The sequence below is a fragment of the Myzus persicae genome, unplaced genomic scaffold (genome assembly GCF_001856785.1).
Source record: "Myzus persicae strain clone G006 unplaced genomic scaffold, MPER_G0061.0, whole genome shotgun sequence".
NCBI lineage: Eukaryota > Metazoa > Arthropoda > Insecta > Hemiptera > Aphididae > Myzus > Myzus persicae.
The window spans coordinates 327,920-346,414 of record NW_019104355.1 but is presented as its reverse complement, the minus strand read 5'-3'; the positions used below and the strand labels follow the sequence as shown (position 1 = coordinate 346,414).

The 18,495-nt window shown below is 24.7% G+C and overlaps 1 protein-coding gene across 2 annotated transcripts in view; it reads right to left on the bottom strand.

Annotated features, from left to right (window-relative positions):
* Positions 1-494: 494 nt before the first annotated feature.
* LOC111041438 (transformation/transcription domain-associated protein-like) overlaps positions 495-18,495 on the bottom strand; it is a 33,460-nt gene continuing 15,459 nt past the window's right edge. Inside the window, exons 28-62 of one of the 2 annotated variants that reach the window (XM_022325710.1) lie at positions 17,893-18,026; positions 15,262-15,423; positions 14,952-15,194; positions 14,063-14,321; positions 13,538-13,743; positions 13,307-13,462; positions 13,107-13,244; positions 12,699-13,040; positions 12,537-12,617; positions 12,330-12,422; positions 12,124-12,271; positions 11,708-12,003; positions 11,487-11,632; positions 10,490-10,763; positions 10,125-10,414; positions 9,942-10,041; positions 9,620-9,867; positions 9,366-9,543; positions 8,876-9,043; positions 8,563-8,787; positions 8,331-8,501; positions 6,717-7,163; positions 6,496-6,648; positions 6,250-6,327; positions 6,107-6,134; positions 5,910-6,028; positions 4,484-4,661; positions 2,890-3,152; positions 2,565-2,771; positions 2,290-2,496; positions 2,087-2,218; positions 1,832-1,973; positions 1,555-1,748; positions 954-1,070; positions 495-877 (exon numbers count right to left, since the gene is read on the bottom strand). In XM_022325710.1, the coding sequence (XP_022181402.1) occupies positions 800-877; positions 954-1,070; positions 1,555-1,748; positions 1,832-1,973; positions 2,087-2,218; positions 2,290-2,496; positions 2,565-2,771; positions 2,890-3,152; positions 4,484-4,661; positions 5,910-6,028; positions 6,107-6,134; positions 6,250-6,327; positions 6,496-6,648; positions 6,717-7,163; positions 8,331-8,501; positions 8,563-8,787; positions 8,876-9,043; positions 9,366-9,543; positions 9,620-9,867; positions 9,942-10,041; positions 10,125-10,414; positions 10,490-10,763; positions 11,487-11,632; positions 11,708-12,003; positions 12,124-12,271; positions 12,330-12,422; positions 12,537-12,617; positions 12,699-13,040; positions 13,107-13,244; positions 13,307-13,462; positions 13,538-13,743; positions 14,063-14,321; positions 14,952-15,194; positions 15,262-15,423; positions 17,893-18,026 (6,401 nt within the window). In that variant the 3' untranslated portion in view covers positions 495-799. The remainder of the gene's footprint in view (positions 878-953; positions 1,071-1,554; positions 1,749-1,831; positions 1,974-2,086; positions 2,219-2,289; positions 2,497-2,564; positions 2,772-2,889; positions 3,153-4,483; positions 4,662-5,909; positions 6,029-6,106; positions 6,135-6,249; positions 6,328-6,495; positions 6,649-6,716; positions 7,164-8,330; positions 8,502-8,562; positions 8,788-8,875; positions 9,044-9,365; positions 9,544-9,619; positions 9,868-9,941; positions 10,042-10,124; positions 10,415-10,489; positions 10,764-11,486; positions 11,633-11,707; positions 12,004-12,123; positions 12,272-12,329; positions 12,423-12,536; positions 12,618-12,698; positions 13,041-13,106; positions 13,245-13,306; positions 13,463-13,537; positions 13,744-14,062; positions 14,322-14,951; positions 15,195-15,261; positions 15,424-17,892; positions 18,027-18,495) is intronic. The other variant, XM_022325711.1, reaches the window with a different exon arrangement.

The following is an 18,495-nucleotide window of genomic DNA, read 5'->3' as shown; positions in this document are numbered from 1 at the left end:
TTTAATAAATCATTAAATTTACATTAATAATGATTGTCTACTATGAATGTTTAAGAGACAAATAATTTAATTTCATCTTCTTTTACACAGCACAAAAATAACCTTGTTTCATATAAAAAGAACGAAATCTGTTTAATATCATTAATCAACTATTAATATTTAATAATAGTAACTGATGTATTAATTATATATTTCTACATGCGTCAATTCTAATAAAACTTTTTTAATTTTTAAGACTTCAATGCTCAGAAATATAGTTTACGAACCTAACTTTTATAAATGATTTAATTGCTTACTTTGCTTAACTGATTTCAGAAATAGCAAAAAAATATGGAGATCATACAATATTTAAAAAATAAATACGTAAGTTTTTAGACGTAATTTGACACTGATTATTTAGTTATTAATACAAATCAATATTTAGCAAATATAATTATTACAATGATTGTTGTTATATTACTATAATAAAAAAATGGATCTATAATTTTTCTATTATCAATGAATATGCATAAATGATTATAATAATACATTTGATTTTAACAATATAATACTTGAACTTTAAAATTTATTTTAATAGTAAAGATTCATATATCAGCTATTATAAATGAGATTATATTTAATAAATGTATAAATGTTTGTTAAAAAATTGAGTATGTTATAAAATATTAAAAAAGTATTTTATATTAGTGACAATCATATAAATAGTTTACAATGACCAGTCTTATATAATAATAATAATAATGAAAAGGCAACACAAAAGTTATCATTATTAAAACAAACAAATATTATGGTAAATTCATTACAACCAGGCACGCCATGTTGGACTTTCGTAACATAATAGTTCTTTATGGCCAGCTTGGAATAGGAGATCAGGAATCTGAAAATATAATTGAAATAATTGTAATAAAATAACAACAATTTATGTGATTAGTAATATAATTCTAGTATATTACCGGATTGTGAATTGAAGAATTTTTTAGTTTATTGAAATTTTTCAATATATACTTTAAGTTCTTATCAACTACTTCAAAAATGTCTATTTCATTCCCTGTTATTTTCTTGTAGGTATTCTAAAATAAATCACAATAGTATAGGAATAAAATTCTGCAATTCAATTTTTAGCATATTTAACACACAATATAAAATAGTATTGCCTGATGTTTAAAATAATGGATAAATTTATTTACTGCAGATAAACAGTTAAAAATTAAAATCTAGTTAAATAGAAATTCAAATTAATTAATGTGACAGTTTTGGTTTCATTCATATGTCGCATAACAATGTGTTCAAAACTACATTTTCATTAATTTTAATATTATTTAGTGGTAACATAACATCCCACTGAAAATAATTAAACAGTTTGTTTACATATATGTATATAATAATATTCAACAATTATTATACCAATATAATATTGTATGTTATCAAAATAAAATACTAATAGTATTAAAATAATATTGGAAATAAGTATTAGTGTTGAATTGGTACCTACTAGGTACTTAATAATATATTATAGAACATACTCTTAAGTATAAATGTCATTGAATTACTTACCATATTATAATTAGCCATAAATTCATCCTTCAATAATAATTTTAGTTCAACACTTATATCGTCAATACTGTTGGTTAAACAATGGCCAGTTACAGTTAAGCAATTTATCATTTGATGTTTACGATAAGGTGTAATAAACTTAGTCAAATTAGGTGTTAAACGAAAAGGTATTATGTGATTTTGAACTAAGTTTCCTGCAAAGATATAAATATTGTTTTTAAATGCACAAGCCGCAAACGTACAAATATATAAGTATTGAATTGACAGAAATACTGACCATGAACTTCACTCAAATTAAATGTATAGAATAAAGCAACAGGCACTCCATTATTTTTGTCAATACTCAACATTTCGGGCTTCAATTTAATAAAGTTAAATGCATACTCAAAGAAACAAAGTAGTGAGTAATTTTCAACAAACTGAAAATAATGTTTGTTAAATTAAGTATTACAATTATATTTTTTAAATAATTGTATGTATAGTTTCTGAATAAAATAGTAAAATGAAATTTTATTCTAAGCATATGACTTACAGTTTTGCGAAATGTCCAATAATCCGATTGCAATGGATACATTGATGAAACCCAATCCTTCAACACTTCATCTGAGCCATATTTGTTGCCTACTGCAAGTAAGCATTCCATTAAAGGCTGAGTCCTCTCAGTCTATAAAACACATAAAACAGACATTTTTAATCTGTTAAAATCGAAAAATACATGTGATTAATTTGACTTACAATAATACAAGTACTCAATACTGAAAACCAAAAATCAATATCTTCATGAATCCAAGACATTCTGGGCTTATTGGGCTTTTTATTCATTTCTGTATATATTTCTAAGAGTGAAAATATTGAGTTATTTTTAGTTTCAACCATTCTTAAATTAGGAGCGATTGTAAATGTATTTGGTACAGAAAACTTCAAATGTCTCTTAGCAGTTTCCTACATTAAAATTATTAATTATTAGTTAAATGCGAAATATGCCATCTTAACTATAAAAACTACTTTACTTTAAAATCAAGCAAATAACTATTTGCTACTCGGAATAATTGAAAAATTCTATCTTCGGATTCAATTGCCTCGCCTCTTGAAACATTATAGGAGTATAAATGACCATCAGTTCCACGAATAGACAACTGTTTAACAACAGTGCCATTTTTATCAATAAGATGTACATAACCATTGAAATTATGTATTCTGACAGCCTCAGAAGAATCCTAATACATCGGAAGTAACAAAAAGTATTGCAATATCATAATTATTGATTAAAAGAACAGTTGATTAGTATTTATGCCATTTAATCATAATATAATTAATTAATTTTTTAATCATTACGTCAATATAATAGTCACTGGGTATCCTTATTACCGACCAATCGAATTGGTGGATTGATGGACATCGGAAATGATGAACAAATCTTGCCGGGTAGTTGGATTTGTCTTCTATGTACTTGATCCACTTTCTTAGTTGAAGTATCATTAGTTTGATAGTAGAAACTGAAATGGAGCTAAAATCCGACGAAAACTTTTGTTTGAAGATTGGATAACATTCTGATAAATAATCCGGAACAAAAAATGTTTTCTTCATTTGCAATTGTACTAGATTTAAAAAAAAGTAAATATATTAATAACTTTACATAACAAATAGGCTAAACAGGTCAGCACAAATTGCTGCAGTGGCGGTAAAATGGAGTAGAACACAATTTAACAGCACCCCCAAGACCAAATTTTACAATTTCTTAGAAACATAACATTGCTTATAATGACCAACAAACAATCTGTTTACAAAAACGGCACAATTTTCTTTGATTTTTTAAGTTCTATAACCAGTACAACAAAAAACAAACTAAACAACTTTCTTAAAATAAGGTTAGTTTAAATCAATTAGGTACCAAAATATGTTTTAGATTCTAAGCAGAGCAATGAATGTATTGATTTTACAATCATGTGCCATTTTTTTTTTTTTAGTGTCTATCATCACTTTTTGGGACAGTAGAAATGCTAAAATTTTCTTCAACAGCATCTTTACTAATAGGAAAGAAAATCTANACAACAAATTAAGGAAAAACTGAGATTTTTACATAATACTTGTATTAGAAAATAATAGCTTTTGTTTTTAAGACGTGTACCTTAGGAAGTAGATACATGTGAATTTTCTCTAAATGTTTATACTAGTAATTTCTATGCACCATATAATCTTCAGAATATTGCAAACCTTTTTGAACTGTTTATATTTATATTTTAAGCTATAAGAAAGGTTCACGTTTACTATTATTTTTTAAATTATTGTCGTTAAAATTTGTTATGCATAATTAAAAAATTTGAAAATGTTATACAAATTTCCTCATAAGTTGAAGTTAGTGGAATTAAAAAAAAAGTTAGCGTAAATTCTTTTTAAGAGCTGAAATCAAAAGTAAAAAGTTGACAAATTTTTTTTCGAGTAGAGATTCATAAAATATGTTCTATTTATATCTAAGTTTTGAACATTTAATATAAGAGTACACATAAATTTTATTACATTTAACAATTATTATAAAAGTTTGCTGGAAGGTACGATTCATTTTTTACAAGTGTTGGAAGTTAAACATGGGATATTCACCCTGAATTAACACGTGGTCATCCAACGATTTTCTTAATTTGTTGTTATTTAAAAATTAATAACCCGGTACTTGAAATTTAGTTCGTGCTAAGTACTTATAATTTCTTTTGTTACCTACAGAGTTATCAAAGAAAAATAATTGAATATAATATAGCTTATTTATTTATTTCATGGGATTTTTTCTACAAATATTGTGTAAGACTGATGAATCTATCAGATGCCATATCTAATTCATATTTAAATTTTTTTTTCGAGTTAAGACACTTTTGCTTAGAAGGGCTAAACTGTCCTTAAACCTATTAAACTATAAGTAAGATACAAGAATACATACTTGTGTTAACATCTTCAGCAACAAACGATATAATTATGGTTTTAATAAAATTTGAAATTTCTCTTGGAACCCGTACATTTAAATTTTTATTTTCAAATGCAAAATCATAACTAAGATACAAGCACTCATATAACTTTCGACGTAGTTCTTCATCCCAACTTTCTCCTAATGAAGTTATCTATAGTAAAAAAATTAATTAGTATAACTTATCTTAAATACTATAATAGTTTGCAGGACCACTATATTTTAAGTTTAAACAATTAAACTATATAATATATACTATATTAACTATTTTTTTTCTAGTATTTTTAATACTTGCTTTCTAAATTTAGAATACATAATATAGTTAATATTTTAATATAATTTTTATCATTTCACAATACACTTTTTTAATGAGCTAAATTATTGAACTATAAATATTTCATGATTATATGCTAGATGATTAAATCGAATGAATTCAATCAATTGAAATGATTGAATTAAGGTGATTCAATACCGTCATTTTCTGTTTTTGTCTAACACACGCGTGACATAGTAATTTAGACGTGTTTTTTGCCAAATATACCAATTGATCTAATGAAGCGATAAGAATTCTAAAAACAGATTTGAATTTGTCGTCAAGTCTACTTGAAATCGACTTTCCCACATTTATGATTTTTTGATTTTAACTTCTTCGAAAATTGAAATACAAAAATTTTTAAATGCTCTTTTTTAATATGACATTTTTAGGAATTTGGGGGATAATATCAAAAATGTGGGTAAGTCGATTTCAAGTAGACTTGATGACAAATTCAAATCTGTTTTCAGATTTATTATCGCTTCATTAGATCAATTAGTATGTTTGGCAAAAAATAAGTCTAAATTACTATGTCACGTGTGTGTTAGACAAAAACAGAAAATGACGGTATCGAATCCCCTTAATATTATGGTAGTTTTGTAAATATTTTCAATACATAAGTAGAGAATCAAGCATCATAGTTCACAAAATAGAAAGTGTTTTATTATAACATATTTTATATTACAAACTAAATACAAGAAAAATTATTTAAAATTTGTATTGAGACAAAATATATTTATTTTATGAATAATGACAGTTATATTCTTTCTATAAGATTTGCATATATGAGAAATTAAAAACATAAATATGACGTTTCATATCAAATGTATCACTATGTTGATTGCTTTACATAATAGAAACATAATCTATAACAATTGTTATAATTAGAACATAATTCTGTAAGTGACATTAATAACATTATATAATCCACAAAATTTATTTTTAGCATAGTTTAAATTAAATTGAAAACTAAGTAATCTATTTGAGAAGTCAAGAAATTGACTATAAATTATAAATATTTAACAGTATTAAGTTAAGACAGGAATAAATAATAAGGTTTTTTTCAATAAGATATTGAATTAAACTAACCTGATCAACAAAATAGTCCAATTGAATTATACCTAAATTACACTTTTGCATCAAAGTCATCATTTGTTTGATCTTATCAATCTTTAACATTTGGTATGTTTTTTTTCGAACATCATCTGCTTTATGAATAACGAAATTTAATTAAGACATATAAAAAAATTAATTTAAGTTGTGAATGTGAAAAATAATATACATACGTGTTAGTGTATTTGCGGACATACTTTCCTGAAGAAAATTTATATATTAATATAAGTATATAATATATGCATTAAATATGGTTTTATTTAATAAAAAAAACTATAATTTTATAACATAATATAATATTTAAAAATTATATTACCATTGTCTTATTCATTTTTTCAGTGAGGTACATTCTATTCAAAGTTAAATACATTTGTTGTGGATACCATTGTCCAATCTATAATAATATTATAAAAGTAAATTTAATGTGATTTATTGAAACACAGCATAATTAGTAAATAGTATTGTAAATAATATTAAAACTGAATTTAAATATTATTGATACATTTAGATTTCAATTTCTCTCAGAGAATCGGTATTGAAGAAATAAAATATATTTAATTACCTTTGAAATAATTTTAACAATGGCTTTCATATTTTTGTCTACAAAGATATTTAGCATTTGAGGAAGCCATATATCAGAAAATATAAAATTACAATTTTCAAAAGCGCGTAATAATGTATACTTGTTATCATCATATGTTAAAAGCCATAAAATCTGAATAAAAATAATTTATACTTATTAAAAAGTAATTTCAATTTTTTTATTTTCTTATTGATACTTACTCTGGCAATTACAATATTGCATTTAATATTAGTAGTAAACGTAGATGCTATAATGTAGCATTTAATAGCTGATAATGCTATATTCACATCTTTAATAGATGACTGATTAAAATTGTGTTCAATTAATGTTGCCCATTGAATCCAAGCATTTTCTAATATTTCATTGCAATTTAATGTTGTTAAAAATGTGTTTAATTGTGTTTGACGGTTGGAGCATTTATGCAAACGTAAAGGAATCAATTTAAAATTATCTTCTATTACACATTCCCAGTCAATATCAATATATTTTTTGCTGTCTTCATTAGAAAAAAACATGCCATAATATTTTGAGGCAATATCTGTATTACCACAATAATCTTGAAAGCTACCTATGATTGTTAATAATAGAGGCTTCATGTCATCCATAAAATCATTGTGTAATGGCAAATTTGCAAGATCATTGAATTTCTAAAACAAAAAATAAGTTATTGAAATTCTAAACATATTATAGATGATAAATTATTTGTATACTTTATGTGTAATCATTTTCAACTAATTATCGGTTATTAAATCTTTAATATTAATTCTTATAATAATAACATAATTAAAATCAGGGATTGGGACTTGTTGCATTTGCATTTTGTTTAATTACAGCTGTAGAATCGTTGAAGATAAAAATTTATTTTAAGCCATAACAGACTTAAACAAAAATGTATATGGGTATAATTATTGTTATTACTTGTTTCAATTATTTGTTCGTTAGGTGTCGGACCAATATAAAGAATAAAGTAATGTAGACTAATATAGTACCTATGAGAATTGTTTAAAAATTTATATAATATATTATAAAAGAACTTGTCCTAACTGACTGATTCTCCATAGTCTAGCCGAAACCGTCAAAGCTATGAGTTTGAAATTTAGTAAGCAGTTTCTTTTTAAAATGTAGAGACCCAGTAAATAGGATTTTTCAAAATTCACATTTTAAAGAAGTTCTCGAACAAAAATTTTAAGATTCAAAGATATTGAAACTTTTTTTTAGCTGGTAGTATTATAAGCTCATTTCTACTATTAATATTATATTATGTAATTATTAACTAATGAAAATCAGTAATTAACAAAACAATTTTAAAATTAAATCATAAGACACACAATTCTTTGTGTTAACCTTGCATCAACTTTCAAACATTAATTTTTGTATATCCTTTCTTATTGTACCCCTAAATGATGGTACCTTAAAAATGTCTAGTCTCTAGATATCATAATTTAGACTCCACGTTGATTAGTCAGTAAATCAAAAAAGCACTTTACAGTTTTTCCCCAAATTCCAAGAAACTTCTAATTTTTCTTTTTGTAAGCACTTTATTTAGACTATCAGAATCATTTTAAAAAAAAATAGCCAAATCGGTCTAGCCGTTCTCAAATAATGTGATTACCAAATAACATTTCATTTTTATTTATACTTATGCATAGATTACTTTTTACCCTTTTTTTTGACGATTCAATTAATTTGTCCTAAGACGTAATCTATTAGTGAAAACCGTACTAAAATGTGTTTAGTACTTTTCAAGATATTTGCATTGCACTTACATACAAAAAAGTGGGTTTTCTTTTTTAATTTACATAAATTATACTAACTTTGTTGTATTTTAAAACCTTTGACTGTTTACATTTCACTTCCAAGTTCATCTTATGCAACCAATTAGATATTGTAATATTACTAAGATTGATACTGTTTAATACATTAATCGATACATCAGTCATGTTATGCTTTAATGCTATCTCTCCAAAAAGTAATTTTGATTTATCCTGAAAATTATTACAATGAATGGTTACTATTTGGTATTAAATTATACTTAAAAATAATAACCTGAGCGGATTTTATGAAATGTGTTTTTAAATTTAAATTGCGCTGATTCAGAAATGAATAGTATGTTTGTCGCCATGAAATCAAATCACTCCATACATTTAAACTATCCCCAATCCATGGACTTCTGTTATGCCAAATCTGAACTAATGTATCAATATTATTGATATTTTCAGAGGAATGAAACAAACTATTTTGAATATTAAGTGCTTCTCGTAATTCGACTATCTGCCCAAACAGTTTAATAATTTAATAATTTATTTGTAATATAACACAATCATTTAGTTAACTATTAAATATAATATAACCAACTTACCAACTGGGTGGCTTGAAGTAAAGGAATATGAGCATTGCATAAATACTTTGGCAATTTTTTCCATTCATCTATAATTTCTGTAGAAGCAAGGTCAATGTGTTCCTGGACAGTGAACATTACTTGTTGATCAAATTCGTTTAATCCTAACATTCCCAAATAAAAATGATACTAAAAATTAAAAATTAAACAAATTATTAATTAATTTAAAAACAAATGTAGTAATTAATTTTAATGCATACAAGTATATATAAGTATGTTAAAATTGAATAAATTAAGTTTAAGGAACAACTAAACTTATAAAAGTTTAACATCAATTTGTATATGTTAATTATCTTATATTACTGAATTATTGTTGTGTGCTGTACTAAATAAGGAATTTTTATTCCATAAATTAATTAATAATAATAATAATAAATAATAATAATAACATCAATTAAACATAATACAACTTTAATTTTGTGGAAATCAATTATTATTATTTTAAAATCACCTTCCAAACTAATTTAGATGGCCAAATATTTTGTTTATTTTCCAAATACCACCTTAAATCATTGCAAGTGGACTTTTCAATTGTATTTTTCCACCTATGTTCAATATTTAACAAAAAGTTATCATCTTCTAATATGTTTTCAGTTAAATAACTCCACTTGTTTAACTCTCTTAAGCACCTGCAACATGTGCATAATAATTGAACAAGTGAATTAGTTTAGACCACTGTACTAAAATAGCAATATCAATAATTACTTAGTTAAACGGATTTTTTTAAACATGGTATCTTTATTATAAGAGTTATTTTGGTACATTTTTTTTTCATTCATTTCTTGATCTAATAATTCTATGTACATTTGTGAAGCTTCTTTAATGTAACCTTGTTGCTCAAGAGACAATGCTTTTTTAGTAGCTTCACATTTTATAGTATTTTGAAAGAGACTTTCTAGAACATCTTCTTCTCGTAATAGAGAATACATCTGAATCATTCCTTCTACAGCTTCCTTAAAAATAATTTGGATGTTTAAATAAAATGTTAACGTCAACAAAATAAGGGTATTTAGTTTATATAACTAACATCTTTTTTATCATGTATGTAGTAACTACATATATCTTCCATTTGATCGATGACTAAATACCATAAATTAAATGTTTTTCCTATATATACCATCTGGTAACTAAAACAAATATTTATCTGTATTATATAACAAATATGGTACATTTTTAAGACAAAAGAAATTAATCAAGATAAATAACATACGGTTTGACATTTATGTTCGGTTTACAAAGAATAATAGCTTCATAAAATGCAGTCATAAAGTTATTTCTCATTTTACTTTTTGTTAAAAAAGTGATTGCTCTCGCTGTAAGTAAATTTCTTTGAACATCATCAAACAAACTCCAAACTTCAGGAAATAATGATATCCATAAGTATTTAGCTAAGTCCTCATCATAAAAACACAATTGTGCCAAAGAGAAACACATATCAAACGTGGAAATATTTTGTACTTGATACGATATTGGAGAACTACTAGTTGCTGAAATGGTATCCTAAAAATAAATAAATATTATACAATACAAATAAAAATATCAAAATAATTTAATTATTCTTGTAATGTATCTTACAGTTTCACCAGAGACTAGACTATTCTTGATGACTAATAATGGAAAATCTCCTTGGAGTTTAGTATTTTTGGATAACTTTGTCAATAACAGTTGAAGATGAAATGCAATAGAAGGGTCTACATTATAACATACTTCATCAGACATTAAAGTATACAATCTCATGCATAATCCATTGTCATGCCATAATGTATTATAAAAATTTAAAAAATCATATCTTATTGACGGAGATTTACAATTGATACCATATTCTATACATTCCGAAAAATTAAAATTTCTGAAAATTATAAATTTAAATTTTATTTTACATAAATAATTTTATTGATACAACTAATAGATATGGGTGTTTATAAAATTTCAGAATCAATAAATTGTTGACAGGGTAGGGAAAATAAACTCAGGGGACTGGTAAGTGGAGACATATATTTGGGATGACTTACTAGAAAAAATATTTAATAAATTTAAATTTAATAACAAGGTATAATGAACTGTAACTCTTTTGCTATGTCACATTAATTAGGAAACCGATTGAATAAAGTAAATTAATCAATTAATAAAATAATAATTATCAAGTGATTTGGGTTAAACACAAAATAGAGAAGACAAAGTTACAAGTTAACTTACTTAATTAGTGCTTAATGCAAATTTAATATCAACACTATTATCAAATAAACAAACAGTTAAATTATTTAAATTACTTATAAATATTATAATCACTATTATATTAAAACATATTTGATATAAAAACTATTAAATACATTTATCATAATAATAGAAAATGTTGTACATGGAAATTCATAAATATTATATTTTTTAGTTAGCTGACAAATTTTAATTATTTATAACCTTTTGGTTTTAATTTACTAAAACCTATTACTAGTACAATATTTTTGATTATTTTTTTAAGTATAATTGATTTTGATGAATACATTCATTCTCAAATGATTAACATAAACACACAATAATAATATAAAATATAATAACTTTCAAAACTAAGTACCTGAAAATTTCAAGGTTCAATTTATAACAATAATTGTATAACTTTGGAAAGCGGTTGATTAAAGTGATGGATTTTAACATTTTAATAACTTGACAATTGAAAAGTACATTCTCATCCCTACAAATCTCAACCCATTTAGTGATTACCTAAAAACACATATATAAGTAAAAACTATTTAATATGACAGTAAAGTATTGATAAAATAATTAAAATTTAGTTACGTTTAAAATAATTATCATTATTCGTTCATCAGTTGTTGTTTTTATGTATTCAAGAAGTGTTGAGTTCAATAATACTCCTTCAGCAGCTTCAGATATATCTCTTAAGTAAGTGATGATAAGTTCAAAACATTTTAGTTGCACTTCAAACGGTATATTGTTTTCAAAATCTCTCGCTCTATCTAAATTTTCTATTACTACTTTTTCAATAAATACTTGTTTACCAACACGTTGTAATGTATCAACATGAGTTTTTAGTATTTCTAAACACAACACCTTAACTTTTGGATTTCTGTTATCTGAAAAAAAATTTTGTACATTTATAATTTAATCCCAAAAATGTAGTTACAAGTTTCAATTTAACAAACTGGCAAGTATTTATTATTTCTTCAAAATAAATTTTTTTACAGGATACTAACTTTCATTAAATTTAAACATTATATCTCCCATAGTATTAAGTAATTCATTATTCATATAATTTGGAAAATGTATTAATGAAACTCTTAATAACGTCAAACTGATCTCTAATTTGTTTGAACAATTACTGCTCAAACCATCTGAAATTATCTAGAACATACATTCATAATGTCAATTAAGTCAAATGATTTGAAAAATTCATTCATACCGTTTGTATATATAAATGCAACTTTTCTAATCCTTCATTTGATGAAAATGTTTTTAAAATATCTACAATGAATTTTAATGTTCCTTCATTAACCTAAACATTAAATATACATTAATACATTAACAATTAAATTATAAATTAAATATTTCATTAATTTTTAAATATTAAAACAAAATATTCTATCTCTTTGTATAATAAATAACTAACTTGTTTAACTTGTAGTACAGTGAGATGTCGATTAGTTATCAAAATCTCTCTATGATTATGTGGATTGCTTAAAGTAGGTCCCTAATAAAATAAAATAAATAATTCAATTTTTATTAAGTTTACCTATAAAACTTCTTAATTATTTAAAAGAAATAATATTACTTCAATAAATGCAAATTGAAGAAATTTGATAAGATGATCTTCAACAGGTCTAATAGCTTCTATCATTGTAGATTGTGGTAAAACACTTAGTAAGAATGATATAGTCTCAAATGCTGCTAACAAATTCATTAGACTTGCAGTAGAGTTACCATGAATAGATTTTGGGTTTTGTTTAAAAAGTTGTTCTTTTTTCAGAAATGAGTCACATAGTTTTTCAAACCATCCAAATTTCAGTTGTAGTTTCATAGTATCGATTGGTTCAGTGTTTAATATATTTTTAAATAACTTTCTACTCCGTATTGCTAGTTTACTTATTAAGCTTTCAGGTTTATCATCATGTGTCTAAATTAAAATAAACATATATTAGGTTTAATATAAGTAAGATTGATAGTTATTATACTATAATACCTGGCATCCAACCATCGCTAAAAAGTTTAAACAGTTTTCAATACATTGAGATGATTTCTTTTTTTGTGGCAGAGAATTATTATTCTCTACTTTAGATTGTGTATCATCAATTGCACGTTTGAGAGGCAACGTTAATGTCTGATTAATAAAAATGGAAACAAGTTAAAAGAATTTAAAAAAAGACAATATTGAATATTTACCAAATTTGAAGGGCTATCCGTAAGTTCCCAGCTTATTATCATACATGCCAATTCTATTGCTGTATTTTTATAATCAGGAATATTGTTAGTTTTAGCAATTGGAAATAAAGCTTTTATGATATGATTAATCAAAAATTCTTTGAAAGGAAAAAACAACTAAAATAATATATAAGAACAAACAGTTCAGTTTTAATATAAAACTATGCAAGTTATAATCATAATTTAACTTACTGTATTATATTTAATTAAAAATAAACATATATGATGTAATATTGGCACATTTTGTGACTCATTGAACAATATCTTCTTAATGCATGCAACTAAACCTTGTACACTACCATTCTTTTCACAGATAGCAGAAACTATCAAGTTTAATGAGTAATTTATTACTGGTAAAGCTTCACTAAAGCTAGCTTTTAAAAGCTCATAATGTATCACTAAAACCATTATAATAATTAGGTAAAACAAACAAAATTGGAAAAAATCATTTGAACAATGGTATGTCTAGGGACACGGACATCTGAGTTTATGACGCGTGCACAGACATTTGTGTTGATAAAGTGTGCACGGACTTTAATGTTGATAATGTGTGCACTGACAGGATGAGCCTGTACTAAATCAATGTGCACATTATAAACAATGATGTCACTGTCTCCAGACACAGCGTTCTAGCAACATACTTTACACAATTTATAGATAATATAAAGAACATGGTATTTAAATTATGAATAATTAATGATAACAAAATCAACTAACTTTGATTAAGTTTTTCTCTTTTTGGAAGATTTTCAGATAACATTATGGATGTTAAAATCAAATAGCAGTGATATTTAACATTTATATCCATTGTACATCTAAACCATGTGCAAGATATTATGGAATTATATATCAAGTCACAAATACTGTCGTTGAAACACAGTAAGTCATCAATTAATAGACAAATAAATTGGCATAAGAATACCTTAATTCCATCAAAATCACATCCACTCAATACAACTCGAATATTGTTAAATATCTAAATACATAAATTAATAATAAGCTATAATTAATATAAAATGATACTATAAATAATTTATTCTACCATATTGTTCTGATATACAGATCATTTGTTCTAAATCTAATGAATATAAATAAAAACTAATTAACATAAAATATTTTTGTAATTGTATTTTGATATGACATTTCAAAAATTGGGTAGAAATCTTTATTCTTTGAACTTAACATTTATAGGGTTTAAGATAGTAATAATTTATTTTATATAATAACAAACTTGACTTTTAATACTGAACAAAATATTTTATAATCCACCATTAACAACTTGTCAATAAGAATGAATCCTCAAGAAGCTGTTCTTTCCTCAAGACTTATAATTTATACAGCACAAAAATCAGTCTCCAGAAAATTACTCTATACTATTACGAACTTATTATGAACCCCATTTTGGAAAATATAAAAAAAAATGTGTAATGAATACATGTATGGAAAAATATTTGTTTACTACCAAAGTCAAATCAACATTGATTTACATTAATAAATCATGAAAATAATATGTGTACAATAATCAGCATACATACAATATTGTTTTCATTAACATATTAAGTGTAAGATTATTCTTAAATTTACCATTTAAGAAAAAAATACTTACTTTATTTAAAACAATTCCAATTATATTATCTTCAGCCTTAGGTGTATGTAATAGTTGTTGTTTTTCCCCTTTCTTATAACACATCGAAAAACATGGTAAAATTATATATTGAAGTATTTTTCCTAAAATATCAGTATTCACAGTTCTTTTTTGGTACAAATCAATAAATTTATAAAAGACCATTTGTTTCCATTGTATGGTACTTGATTGTGTTATTTCATTTTCTAAATATCTTCTGAAAAACTATTTCAATAAAATTAAAAATATATATATGTACACATAAGTAATAAATCTTTCCAATAAAACTTACATTTATATCTATAGGAAGTCGATTTGAAAACACAGTTAGTACTTGAAAGAGTATACATACATCATCATCATTATCACGATAATATGTCAGTAAAATTTTTATTAGCATTTTAGGTTCATTCCATTCTGTTGATTTAATAGCAGCTAAATTTTTATAACGCTCCTTAAAAAGTGATGGAAATAAATAATTTAATATAATAAGGTGTTATAATATAGTTCTGGAGAAATTTAGTAAGATTGAAAAGTCATCACAATAAGCAAAAAAACTAAGAGTAAAATTGACTAAAATTATTCATTAAACACAGTTTCATTTTTCATATACAGTTTTATCCCAAGATTTCTTTCATTTCTTTTCCTAATAACTTGCATGATTATATTCATCATTTAATAATTTAAGAACATTTATCAATCGCCATTTAAATACTAGCACTACAATTTGTAATTAAACACTTCCGTTTATACATTCATCACCGCGTTAAATACAAATTAATATTTATAACTATAGGGCTCAGAAGTTGTAGGAATTGCATATTACTCTCTATACTCTCAATTTATAGCAAACCTTGCTAGAAATCTGAAGTATACAATAGAGAGTTAAAAAATTGAAAATTAAAAATGCATATCTTGCATATTTTGCCAATTTTGGCTAAAACAGTGCATATTTCATTGATTTTATACACATATAATGCATATTTCATATTTTTCTAAAACAATTGATTTTTTTCTTTCTTAACATGTATATTTAAATTTATATTAAAAATAAAACTCAAAATTATCAACAAAGGTCTTTATTGTCATCCCCATAGTCAATTACAAAGTTCATACCAGCGATATGAAATGCTTTTAGTCTACCACGCTAGCATGCCGAAATACTGATTTGTAGTACTATCTTATCATCGATAAGTCATCGTATATAATATATATTTATTGTTTCTTCATTTATCGTTACTGTCGATAATTGTACATGATTGAAGTTTGACAGTTTTATATAGATATATTTTTTTTCCCCGGCTATAAATAGTTTTTATCTATATTATTAATTTATTAGCAACATCTCATGTATTTTATTTTTGAAATTTAGAATAATTTTTTGCATATTCATTAAATTTGTTTGCATATTTAACATTTTTAATGCATATTTTGCAATTTTTTCATGCATATTTTGCCTTTTTTTAGCTCCGACAACATCCGAGCCCCATTTATAACTAAAGGATGATTCATAAACAATATAGTTTTTAAAATGCTGGGTAATTTTTTGTTGTTAGGTTGGTAGCCATATTTTTTTTATTTCTGTAATCTATGAAAGTTGAGGTTTTTAGTGGGGAAATGAGAACCCAAAGGCAAGCATGGAAAAACAAAACATATGCATCCACAGCGAGTAACGATTTGGTGTGGTTTTTGGGCAGGTGGAGTGATCGGCCCATACCTTTTTGAAGATGAACGTGGAAATGCAGAAACAGTGAATGGAGATCGTTATCGAAACATGATTTAAAATTTTTTTTGGACTATTCTGGATGACATGGACACAGAATAAATGTGGTTCCAGCAAGACAGTGCTACCTGTCACACTTCTGGGACCACAATTATACACTGCGTGTCGAGCGAGTAGAGGGAGTCATATGCACGATATCATATTTCACACTTAAACCTCAAGTCATAGTCAAATAATATAAACCATTAATAAAGTATTTCTTATAAAATAAAATTGATTTATAGCAAAATTAAAAACTGCGTACCTAATGAAACACCCTATATTTAATAATTTCAATTCTCTTCCTAGCTTAGGAATGACATTTTTAAGTTTTTTATTTCAATAACGACAGTTTTATTTTGTTAAAATGCTCTTTACAAGGAAGTTAATTTAATTACAGAAACTTTGAATTTTGAATGTTATATTTTTATTTATAACAATAACAATTTACAATAGTAATAATCATATTTATTATCATTATGGATATAACGATACAACAATTTAAATGAACAACGTCACTCGATTTTTAGGAGGAAAATATTATTTCTTTGATCTGCCTATAATTTATTGTTTGCAATTTGTCATCAAAAAGCTAAAAAGTTCACAATTGTGTAGCATCAAAAATTATCCAGGAAAACTTAATAAAATAAACCAGGGTTTTTTAAAAACTTTTTTGTTTATGGAGCCATGAAGATAACACAAAAATCTTAACAGACCCAAAAATAAGATTTGTCAATTTAAAAAAACAAAAAATTAGATCAATAATAATGATCAAAATTCATAACAAAGGAACTACTGATATTAAATTTGGATAGGTTGAAACTCAGAAGAATCCCTTGACCACTCTCGCAGAATCCTAAGCCTTCACAGAGCATAATTTTAAAAGTATTTTAATATACAAGTTTATGTCTTCAATAAAAAATATTAATACAGTGTGATTTCCACATTATAAAGTTTCATGGGCAACAAAAAAAATGTTAATGCATGTAAAAAAATGTGTTAAATATAATTAAATAAATTTGGTTCGCAAAAATATTTTGTTTAACAGAAAATTGTATGAAATGGAAGTTTCTTATACAAAAGTTTCATTATAATACCTACATAAAAAAACTTTAATTTAATTGCATGAAGTGAAATAAATAAAAATAAAATAAAATATACCTTATACTGAGAACTGGTCCAAATACTTAGTAGTATTGTTATAATTTTTTTTGAATTAATATTCCATTTTTTTGATGTTTGTACCAAATTATAAATTATTTGAATAGTTTCATATTGAATAGTTCTTGATGGGTCTAAATATATGTAAAACAAAATAAAGAATAAATGTTAGGTTTATATTGAATAAATAATGCTAAATACTAGAAACAACTAAAAATTACATTAGCATATGACAATGTATGTAAATTTATTTATTGTAAGTTAAAGTCTTAAGCATAATGACATTAGCCGCACTTCTGGTTATTGGTATACCATTTAATTTTTTTCCTGAATAATTTAATAGATATATATGTTACAGTAAAAGTATGATTACCAAGGCTCGGTATTTCATGCATTTGCATATTTCTTAGGATGCTGCATAATATTCAAAAACTGATTCTATACAAATTTGTTTCATGATACTTACACCCAAAATACAAATATACAAATACGCATATTATATTTATTAATAAACAACAAACAATTTTTCAATAGTTGAAACTTGTAATCTAAATAATTTAAGAATTAAGATACCTTCTCACCTTGTCTATATTTTGAATTATA